Source organism: Myotis brandtii, unplaced genomic scaffold (genome assembly GCF_000412655.1).
Source record: "Myotis brandtii unplaced genomic scaffold, ASM41265v1 scaffold1173, whole genome shotgun sequence".
Lineage (NCBI taxonomy): Eukaryota > Metazoa > Chordata > Mammalia > Chiroptera > Vespertilionidae > Myotis > Myotis brandtii.
Genome location: NW_005354061.1, coordinates 213849 through 225278, shown reverse-complemented (window position 1 = coordinate 225278; position 11430 = coordinate 213849). Strand labels below are relative to the sequence as shown.

The window sequence follows — 11430 nt, the reverse complement described above, 5'->3', positions numbered from 1 at the left end:
CGGAGGGAGTGGAGGGCAGAGGGCGGAGGGCAGAGGGCAGCCTCGGGCGCCGGGGGAAGGAAGCGGCTCATCCCGCTGGGAACCCAGCCAGGCCCCGCGCGGACTGGAGTCACGTGGCATTGATTGGGGGTCGGCCACGTGCCATTGGTCTTAACCAGAGTCTCCACCGCCCACCCCCGGTCCTCCCCGGGAGTCCCTGCGTCATGGACAAAGCGGGGAGAGACCCCCGAGATGGAGACGGTGCCTGATGGTGGGGGAGCCGCGTTCTCCTCCAACCCCTGAGCCCACGGCCGCTGGTCGCCGGCAGGGGCCACTCAGTTTGCTGATTGTTCCAGAGTCAACAAAGCTGAGGGCTGCCCGGCAGTGTTGCTCAGTGGTTAGAGCATCAGCCTTCAGACTGAAGGGCCGCGGGTTCGCTTCCGGTCGAGGGCACGTACCTCGGGTGCAGGCTCCATCCCCAGCCCCGGCCGGGGCGCATGCTGTCTCTCTCCCATCAATGCTTCTCGCTCGGTCTCTCCCCCTCCTTTCCACTCTCTCTAAAACTCAGTGGGAAAAATCTCCTTGGGTGAGGAATACCAAAAAAAAAGAAGCAAACACAAGTGTGCGTGAGAGAGAGAGGTTTTTTAAAAGATGGGCAATCACAGAAGAAAACTTGTAAAGAACACGTCAGCCATCTCGGGAGGGGGCAGAACCGGGCCGCGTCGGCCGCAGGGAAACGCCGCCAGCCAGGCCTCGCCCCCGGCTGCTGGAAAGCCTCGCTTCCTGGCACATGACTCACCCTCTCCGGAGGGTGCTCAGAGGGACGCACGGCTGGGGAGGGACTCCTGTGGGTACCGGCCACCAGGCAGGAGGGGCCCCGGTACCCACATTGGGGCACAGCGGTGGCCCAGAGGAGGGGACGAGGACACGGAAGGCAGCTGTTTCCTGGGGGTGGGAGGGGGGCTGCAGGAGGCCGTGCTAACATCTCCCAGCCCGGCCTCCAGGCAGCGTGGTCCTCCCTCGGGGGGAGCGGCCGCCTGTCCTTGCCCGGTAACCAGCAGGGAGTCCCCGTCCCATGTTCCTTGAGCACGTCTCTTGCGTGGCTGAGGGTGCCTGCGGCTACTTCATGGATAAAGGCATCTCCCAAAGGGCCAGGGTGCTCCTTCCAGCAGCGCCGCTTCCGATCCCGTCCTGGCCACGGCCGTTCTGTTGTCTGACTGTGTCTCGCGGGTGAGGAGTGAGCAGCACAGACAGCCCCCCGGGGCCCCGGCTAGGCGGGACGCACGGGCCTCGAGGCCACAGCCACCCCAACGCCGCCACAGGCCGTGGTGCCTCAGGCGCACACACGAGGCAGCGGCGAGCTGGAGAGGGACACACTGGGGATGGAGCCCACAACCCAGGCATATGCCCTGACCAGGAATCCAACCATGACCTCCTGATTCATAGATTGAAGCTCAACCACTGAGCCACGCTGGTCAGGCGTCTTGGGATTGTTTTACTGGCTCTGAAGAGAATCCTGGGGATGGAGACCTACCAGTGTTGGTGTTCTCTTCATCACATCAAAAATGCAAGATGTTATTCTAAAGCAGTGGTTCTCAACCTGTGGGTCGCAAACACTGAAAATACATCCTGCATATCAGATATTTACATTATGATTCATAACAGTAGCAAAATTACAGTGATGAAGTAGCAACGAAAATAATGTTATGGTTGGGGGTCACCACAACATGAGGAACTGTATTAAAGGGTCGCGGCATTAGGAAGGTTGAGAACCACTGATCTAAAGTCTTCTGCTCGCTAACTTATTAGGGTCCCTCAGTGGCAGGTGCCGCCCGGGGGCAGGTGCACAGGGCGGGTGACCGGATGTTGGAGAGGACTTCTGAGTGTCCCCTGAGCATTTCCCGGTTGCCGTGCAGATTCAAAGTCAACGCTCTTTGGATGCCTACAAGCCGCGAGTTAATCATTCGTCATGAACTCGAATATGACCAGCAAGGAACTGTGGACAAAAGAGAAAGTTTTGGAAAATCAAGAAAAATCGTCGCCACTCTAGTGAGACTTCCCCCACATGCCAAAGCCTTTGATTCAGCGCACAGCGAACATGTCGGTGCTGCTCTGTGCTTGCTTCCATTGTTTTCCTAATTGCCATTGCATGTGAGTCAGCCGTAATTTTCCTACGTTCCCATTATTACCAATCTTCATAGGCGAGTCTGGTACTGTAATCATGCTTTGTAACATTTCTCTGTGGGTAAATGTACTCTGTGGTCCCCGAAGTTTAAAAATGTATTTATAGATCTGGAAACCGTCGCCGTACGATGCCCGGTGTCTCCCAAGAGCCACCCTAAGCACCTGTTCTGAGAAATAGTGTGAGGAACGAATCGCAGCGTCATCGCCTGCCTTCTCACGGTCTGCAGGTGGTTCTGCATTGCTCACCGATTGTTTCTCGTTGTTAAAGCAGTTTCACGAAGCCTCCTATCGTGAATCGCGGAAAACCTGGAGGATCTCAGTAGTTGTGCGTGTGCGTGGTGGCTTCTCCATTTTTTTTTCTTTAAAAAAGTGTATTTTATTAACATACCCACCTTCTTCTCTCGTGCACCGCAGATTTTCGTACATTGTATCCTCAGTTACTTGTTATTATAAAGTCATATCTGGTCACTGTAGAAAATTCGAGAAATGAAGAAAATGTGGAAGAAATAAGAAAAACGTGGTTTCTGCTTCAGAACGAGGCGCTCCGTGGAAAATGGGCCGAGACAGCTCAGGAGGCCGAGGGAGAGGTTTACGAGGGCTCAGCCGCCCGGGCAGCCATTAATGTGGCGTCGAGAAAACAACAAATTAAAGCAATTACACGGTTACTCAGGCACTTCCAAGCGTCTAAGTGGGTTGGGGGAAACTTGAAGAAACTGGTTTGAATGTCTTGCCCGGGCTTGTGGGCAAAGAGGGGTGCCGACCCCCTAATGCCACGGGGCAGGCTCCGCCCCCCGCCCTCCCCCACACACACACACAGGAGGGGCATTTTGCGACTTCAGGGAGACAGCTTGTTTTATTCTCGGTTACGATAAGGTGTAGGACTCGAGAAAAAACATGGCCAGGCTGTGGGCCAGCCCTCGGTGTCCAAGGATAACAGCAGACCGTTTCCCACAAGCCCTTGCCTGAGCCTGTCGCTCAGAGCTGAGCAGATGCCAGGCCTCACCGTGGGGACCCCCAGAAGCCTGGCTGCCCTCCGGAGGGCGCCTCGCCCACAGGGACAGCGTGGCGCCATCCCGCTAGTGCTGAGCCCTGAAGCCCGCAAGGCTGGGGGGCAGGGATCCGCGGGAGGGGCGTGCAGGGCTCACTAGGGTGATGGTGTGTCCTCTCGTGTGAGAGGAGTGTGGGTGACACGCGTGTGCGCACGTGTGCATTTGTAGAAACTCGCCAGGTGTTCCGCTGCAGAGGGATTAGGTCACACTTTCCTCTGCATGTTCCGTCAACAGCAGAGGAAACAGCCATTGAACCAGAAGCGGTGGCCGCGGGGTGACGTGTACTGATATCTGCCCCTTTTAAATGCATCGAAAGTAAGACACCCCTGGCCTGCGTGGTCAGTGGGTGAGCGTCGACCTTTGAATGCGTGTGCGCACGTGTGCATTTGTAGAAACTCGCCAGGTGTTCCGCTGCAGAGGGATTAGGTCACACTCCTCTGCATGTCCGTCAACAGCAGAGGAAACAGTCATTGAACCAGAAGTGGTGGCCTGTGGGGTGACGCGTACTCATATCTGCCCCTTTTAAATGCATTGAAAGTAAGACACCCCCGGCCGGCGTGGTCAGTTGGTGAGCGTCGACCTTTGAATTGGGAAGTCACAGTTCGATTCCCGGTCAGGGCACAGGCCCGGGTTGCGGGCTCGATCCCCAGTGGGGGGCGTGCAGGAGGCAGCTGATCCATGATTCTCTCTCATCATTGATGTTTCTATCACTCTCTCCCTCTCCCTTCCTCTCTCTCTAAAATCAGTAAAAACATTTTAAAAAAAAAAGTAAGATGAGTAGATACGTGACGAGGGGAACATAGCAACATGCTAACGGAAGCATGTCCGCAGTGCGGTCCTTTCAGCTCTTCTCTGCGGTTCCGACTCGTCACCAGATTTGAGGAAGAAAAGCTAGTGCTGAGTAGGTCCTGCTGCTCTTGACTCAGTGGAATCTGCCCTCAGGTTTTTGAGGGGTAAAGCCAGGCGTAGTGCACACGGGGCTGGGCACACACTGTTAGTCGTGAAACATACAGCACTGAAGTCATATTGAATCTCTTCTCTCTTCGAATAAATTGCTTAAACACCTAGTCCTAAATGCATATTTTAAGGACATTCTTAAAGTATAACCCCTCTCTCTCTCTCTCTCCTCCCCCCTTCTCTCTCTCTCTCTCTCTCTCTCCCTCGTCTTCATGAAGGTTCTACAAAGTAACTCTGCTTAACACTCCATGTTTGACTAAGCCTATCTGCAGATCCAGTCGCTCCCCATGAAACAGACAGCGCCCGGGGCAGGCACACGACCGTCCGATGCACCTTCCTAAATGCATATTTTAAGGACATTCTTAAAGTATAACATCTCTCTCTCTCTCTTCCTCTCCCCCCCGTCTTCCTCTTCTTTATGAAGGTTCTACAAAGTAACTCTGCTTAACACTCCACGTTTGACTAAGCCTATCTGCAGATCCAGTCGCTCCCAATGAAACAGACAGCGCCCGGGGCAGGCACACGTCTGTCCGATGCACCCGTGTCACATCCCGCACATTCCCAGTCGTTCCCTCTGACGGAAGGAGCTCCAAGCTTTCCTGCCGTTCTGCCTCCTCGGCAGCCTGGGAGGCGGGGTGTCCCTGGGTCTGCATTGGAGGAAAGCGCCTCCCGAGCTGGAGCTGCCGGCGGTGCCGCAAGGGCACACCATGAGGCAGTGGCCGAATAAGAATGTTCTCCTGGATGAATTAACAGGCACTCGCTCTCTGTGGTTTTGTCTTAAATCTGCCAGCGGGTCTGTGATTTTTATTTTTTTTAATATATTTTATTGATTTTTTACAGAGAGGAAGGGAGAGGGATAGAGAGTCAGAAACATCGATGAGAGAGAAACATCGATCAGCTGCCTCCTGCCCACCCCCTACTGGGGATGTGCCCGCAACCAAGGTACATGCCCTTGACCGGAATCAAACCTGGGACCTTTCAGTCCGCAGGCCGACGCTCTATCCACTGAGCCAAACCGGGCAGGGCGGGATTTTTATTTTTTTTAATACATTTACTGGCTCCGTGGCCCCACATTTTAAAGTTCCGATTTCTTTGTTTCATAACATGAGATATTTGGTGTGAAAGGTGGACCAAGATTATACTTTGTTCCATCAAGAGACCGAGGCCGGGTCACTCCGGTCCTGCGCGGGTTCCCGTGGCTGCCGCTGTGTCCTATGGGCACGGACCAAGATTATACTTTGTTCCATCAAGAGACCGAGGGTCATTCCAGTCCTGCACGGGTTCTCGCGGCTGCCGCTGTGTCCTGTGGGCACGTGGGCAAGGCAGGGGGCGCCTCCGGAGAAACGGCTGGGCCATGATTGCCTTGGGCGGGGACTTCAGGCCTCACCTGGGGAACAGGTTCCAGGTGGGCCTGCCTCAGACCGAACCAAGTAAACGCCAGCAGCCTTCTTCTCCCCCAGAACAGACACGTTGGACAGCTGGCTTCTAGGGTTCTTTGCGATGGGGGCCGGGGGGGCATTATTAAAAAACAAATCAATAACGATCAACATTTTGCACAAAGCTTTTTTTCTTCTTCCATATTTGGGTCTCTTTCCTCCGATACATTTTCTGAAGTGGGATCCTCCTGACATGGAATGAAAGCACACTGGTTCAGTCACACACACTGCCCAGTGGGTCCCCAACATGGTTCATGAACTCACGTTCACATCAACAGTGAGCAGTGCTGCTGTCATCTTCCAAAGAGAGGATCTTTGTTTCTGACGATCAAAGTGCCTCACCCTGAACCACGAGGCCGCGTGACGGAGACTCAGCGCATAAACTCTGCAGGTGCTCCCTGGGCGCTTTCTGGGTGAGCGGGAGGAGGGCGGAATGAAGGCACAAGTGCCGTCTTCTTGACATCATCCGTTTCTGGAATAAAACCGGCTGAACTTCAGTGGCGTGTGTACCAGGGGCCCCATCGATGTGACAATAAACACCCTTTGGCTCTTAGTAGAGAAGCTCACAAGCGAATGATCTTCCTCGTTTACGGTGGAAGCAGCTATGTGCCTCCTCTGTGGCTGAGAACTCCTGAGGGGTGCCCCCCCCAAGTTCCCGCCAACACCGTTCACCTGGCTGGCACGAGGGCACGCCCAACACCTGTGGCCACCTAGCCCGCAGCCAGTCAGGTAGGCCGAAAGGTGGAGGGCCGGCCTGTCGCCAGGGGAGCGGTGGTGGCCTCCAGGTGTGCCGGTGGGGAACCCGCGTCGCCGCCACAACCCTGCGCCTACATCGTGGGGGCGCCTTCACGCAGGACCTGGCGCTGGGAAGTAGGTCTGGCCCTGTCCCCGTGCCTCGCAGCCAACTGTGCTCAAGGGTTCCAGGTCGAGGCTGAAAGCGAGCGGCCCGGACTCCTGGGCGAAGGCAGTGGCCGGCCGTGTTGGGTCCACCCAACGTTGGGTTGGAAGCCAGTCTCTGGGGCGCCATCAGAGTTCCCATGTGACTTTCCCTCTGCCGCAGAGTGTGGGTGAGACACGGCGGGGAGCGGGGTGGGCGGGGGGGAACCCCCACAGGATGAACGAGGAGTGGGGGAGCTTCATGCCCAGCGCTGGCGTCTGAACTTGTGCTGTCTGCCCTGACACCGAGGAGCAAGGGCAGACGCCAGGTGATGCTGGGCGGGCAGTTCCCATGGCGGCGTGCAGAGGCCGAGGAAGAGCAGCGCAGGTTTCGGGGGTGACCTCGAGGAGGTCCCGCCTGGGGACTGGCCTCGTCTCGGGGCTCAGCCACTGGTTGCGCTGGTGGTGCCGCCTCTGCAGACCCGGGCGACCCCAGCCGGTCCTGTGTCTTCACTCCCAGAGGGATTGTGGTTCAAAGCTCCCAGCTTCAAAGGCCCGAACCCCTTTGTTCTGTTACGCTTGCCTGAACGTGTCCTTTAAAGAGCTGGGCTTGTAAATGTGACTTCATATCATCCTCTCCTTGGCTTTGAAACACAGACTGCGGAGTGGGTCTCCCCCTAATGGGAAATGTTGTCTGGTATGAAGTCTGGTAGCTTCGCACACGAAGGAGCTGAGTGCGCCGAGGCGGTGCCGGCCGGCCGGCCGGGGAGCGCACCTGTGCGGGTGGGGCCCCCAGGGAGGGCGGACTCACGGAGCGCTGTCGGTTTCTCACTGGCGGTTTTTGAATGTATGTTTCCATTTCGCTATTCACTAAACCTTATCTAATGAGACCTTGGGTTTAGTCTCCGAGGCATTCGCTTAGAAGACGATCTTAAATCTCCCGCCTCTGGGTTCTCCTTGACGCGCTCGTCATCGACTCCCGGCTGTACACCGTGGTGGTCCGCACACGTCGCCTGGTGTGTATTATGTTTGCAAATATCCTTTGGCACACAGAAGGCGGCGTGCTCTCTTTTGGCAAAGTAAAAAGTTCGCGATGCAGTTGTTCAGTCGACGTTGTAATGACATCATTCGTACGCTCTCTGGTGCGCACTGTTTGGCCTGCTGAGGTTCCTACCGACTGTCTCATCCGAGAGGTTTTTATAGGATCTCGTCTGTGTCCCCGTGACTTTTGAACACGTTTGAACGAGTCCTCCATCAGAATTAACGTCCTGAGTCGCCGGAGCACAGAGTCCGTTGGCGTTTGTGAATGTGGTTTTATTTTAGTTGTGTGCCTTCCTGGGCATTTCATGAGATGCCTTTTTTTTCCCCCCCCCAGTTTGCCAGGGCACCAACAACAAGCTCACCCAGCTGGGCACGTTCGACGACCACTTCCTGAGCCTCCAGCGGATGCTCAACAACTGCGAGGTGGTCCTTGGGAACTTGGAGATTACCTACATGCAGAGGGACTACGACCTGTCCTTCCTAAAGGTTGGTTCCGTGAGTTCGGTGCCTCGCCCAGACAGGACAGGAGTGGAGAGAGGCAGGCACAGGCCCGGGCGGCATTCTCCTGGGCGCGTGTTGGCTTCGGCCACGGCAGTTCCGAGTCCTAGGGAGCGTGAGGTGCACGTGGCATGAGGAGGGCACTCTCCCAGCTAGTGCCAGGTCACCAAAGGACGCCACAGAGGGATAGGCCCGGCCGGCGCTCCACGGTCATCATAGACACTGAGAGGTATCTTGTCGCCATGGCTTCCGCCGTGGCACCCTGGGAACTGGCTCTTACTTTTTGAAAAGCCTTGCTTTGTAGCATCTGCCCATTGCCTTGGTGTAAACACTCCCGCCACGGTTGCTTTCCAGCCGCCAAGAGTTTAACCACATTTCACAAGTGTCCCCATGTTTCTCAGTCGGCTCCAGAGAGCCAGCAGGAGCCAGCAGTTGAACTCTGGGTGTGATTGACCTCCTTCTGGGTTGCTGTTTTCTTTTTTTCATGAGCAAGCAGGCAGGACAGATGCAAGATAAATTAATAAAGCCGTTCCCATCTTCACCCGAGTGTGTTGAAGGCCAAGGGAAGCGAGTCACGGTTTTGCTGAGTAATCACATTGCCCTTTCCTGCCGCCAGCGGGCTCAGGGGGCACGAAGTGGGAATGACTGTGCCCCCATAGCCTGCCACACCCTCTGTGCAGTCACCCACATGCTCTATGGCTGTCACCACGCGTGTGCGTCGTTCAGAGGGGCGTCCTGGTTTCCTGGGCCCGTGTTAGACCTCACGCTCTTGAGCTCCTCGAAGGAGATAGGCCAGCTTCACGCTTTGTCTCCTCAGACCATCCAGGAGGTGGCCGGCTACGTCCTCATTGCCCTCAACGTGGTGGAGAAGATCCCCTTGGAGAACCTGCAGATCATCCGGGGGAACATGCTCTTCGAGAATACCCACGCCTTGTCCGTCCTGTCCAACTACGGCGCCAACAAGACCGGCCTGCGGGAGCTGCCCATGCGGAACCTACAGGGTGAGCGGCCGGCCCGGGGGCCCTAGCGCAGAAATGGGACACAGCCCACCTGGCCTTTCTTCATTTCACTCAGGGAAGACTTTATTCATCACAACAAATGTGGGTTTTTTAATCTTTATTTTGAGAGTATCTGTTTTTTCACTTAATGCTGTCTCACAGAGCATGCTGCATCATACCTGTAGCTCTGTTGCGTTCTTCTTTTTTAAATTAAAAAAAAATCTTTATTGTTGAGATGAATACAGATATCCCTCTTTTTTCTCTCCATTGCCTCCTCTACCCAGTTCCCGCACCACCCCAGGCCTTCGCCACCCTGTTGTCTGTGTCCATAGCTAACGCACATATGCATATAATTTCTTTGGTTAATCTCTTCACACACGCCTCCCTCTTTCCCTCTGAGATGCGTCAGTCTGTTCCATGCTTCCATGCCTCTGATTCTATTTTATTCATCAGTTTACTTTCTTAGATTTCTTGATCCTTTATTTTGATTTTTAGATTCAATTGTTGATAGATACGTATTTATTGCCATTTTGTTGTTCAAATATTTATCCTTTTTCTTCTTCTTCCTCTTATGAAAGAATACGCTTCAACATTTCATGGAATAGTGGTTTGGTGGTGATGAGCTCCTTTAGCTTTTTCTTGTCTGGGAAGCTCTTTATCTGACCTTCGATTCTGAATGATAGCTTTGCTGGGTAGAGTAATCTTGGTTGTAGGTTCTTGCTATTCATCACTTTGAGTATTTCTTGCCACTCCCTTCTGGCCTGCATAGTTTCTGTTGAGAAATCAGCTGACAGTCGAATGGGCGCTCCCTTGTAGGCAACTAACTGCTTTTCTCTTGTATCCCGTGCCACTCATGTGCGAGATACAGCCGGTGGAGGTTACTGAAAAGGTGGTACACGGTGCAATGGGAAGGGGAGATGTAGCCAGGTTATCCCATGTTCACGGAAAAGCATCCGGAGAGTTAGAAATGGTGAAGGCTCTGGGAGAAGGGAGTGTAGCAGACTTTCTGTGCCTAGGGAGCAAATAAGCTGCCAGTCTTGTGACCTTGGCCTCAGGTGTAAGGGACATGCATTAAAAATCAACCCCTAGTGCCTGGCTGGTGTGCACAGTGGTCAGAGCGTGGACCCACACACCAAGGGGTCACAGGTGTGATTCCCGGTCAAGGGAACGTACCCGGATTGTGGGTTTAATCCCCACCCCAGTCGGGATTGCCTAGGGAGCAAATAAGCTGCCAGTCTTGTGACCTTGGCCTCAGGTGTAAGGGACATGCATTAAAAATCAACCCCTAGTGCCTGGCTGGTGTGCACAGTGGTCAGAGCGTGGACCCACACACCAAGGGGTCACAGGTGTGATTCCCGGTCAAGGGAACGTACCCGGATTGTGGGTTTAATCCCCACCCCAGTCGGGATGTGTGCAGGAGGCAACCAATCACTGTGTCTCTCTCACATCAATGTTTCTCTCTCTCTTTCTCTCTCCCCTCCCTCCCTCCCTTCCACTCTCTCTAAAAATCAATGAAAAAAAAAGTGTCCTCGGAAGAGGATTAACAACAACAACAAAATCAACGCATATTTGAGACAGTTTACTGGGTCACGTTGTCTGAGTCAGGCCAAGGAATGAAGGTGTGACAGGGGAGGACTGAATTTCTGTGTCTGAGTCACGCGTGAGGGTCCTCTGACAGGAAGCTGGAAGGTGATAGGAGAGATGGGAAGTTGGTTTTTTAAAAACAAGGTAACAGTGATCGTGCCCTCACTCTGTGGCAGGGACATGAAACGTAGCATTTACTGAATGACAGATCTAACCACTGAGCCACACGGACAGGGCCTCAACTCATTCTCCACCTGCTGCCATGGAATTCCACGGGGAGTCTCCTTGGCTTGCTGGCGTCCGTCCAGCAGGATGCAACGTGGAAGAGCATCGGCCTGCGGACCAAACGGTCCCGGGTTCAATTCGGTCAAGGGCATGTACCTTGGTTGCAGGCTCCTCCCCAGCCCGGGCCCTGATCAGGGCATGTGCAGGAGGCAACCAATTGATATGTTTCTCTCACATCGATGTTTCTGTCTTTCCTTCTCCCTTCCACTCTCTCTAAAAATCAATGGAAAAATATCCTCGGGTGAGGGTTAACAAAAATAAAAAGAAAGAAATGCGTGCACACCGTGAGAGCTCAGACGGGGCGGTGCGGGGCTCACCGTCCTCTCTCCCGCAGAAATCCTGCAGGGCGCCGTGCGCTTCAACAACAACCCCACCCTCTGCAACATGGAGACCATCCAGTGGCACGACATCGTGGACAGCAGCTTCGTGAGCAACATGTCGCTGGACTTTCAGAGCCACCCGCCCGGCAGCTGTGAGTGTGCCAGGCGCATCGGCCTCCGCTCTGGGCCGGGCAGGGCCACGGGGCCGGGAGGGTGGCAGGAA

General features: G+C 54.7%; 1 protein-coding gene across 1 annotated transcript in view; it reads left to right on the top strand.

The window, feature by feature from the left end:
• Positions 1 to 11430, top strand: part of EGFR (epidermal growth factor receptor) — a 105316-nt gene that overhangs the window by 57849 nt on the left and 36037 nt on the right. The window contains 3 exon segments of the mRNA XM_014530349.1: positions 7857 to 8008; positions 8838 to 9021; positions 11222 to 11359. Coding sequence (XP_014385835.1) covers positions 7857 to 8008; positions 8838 to 9021; positions 11222 to 11359 — 474 coding nt within the window.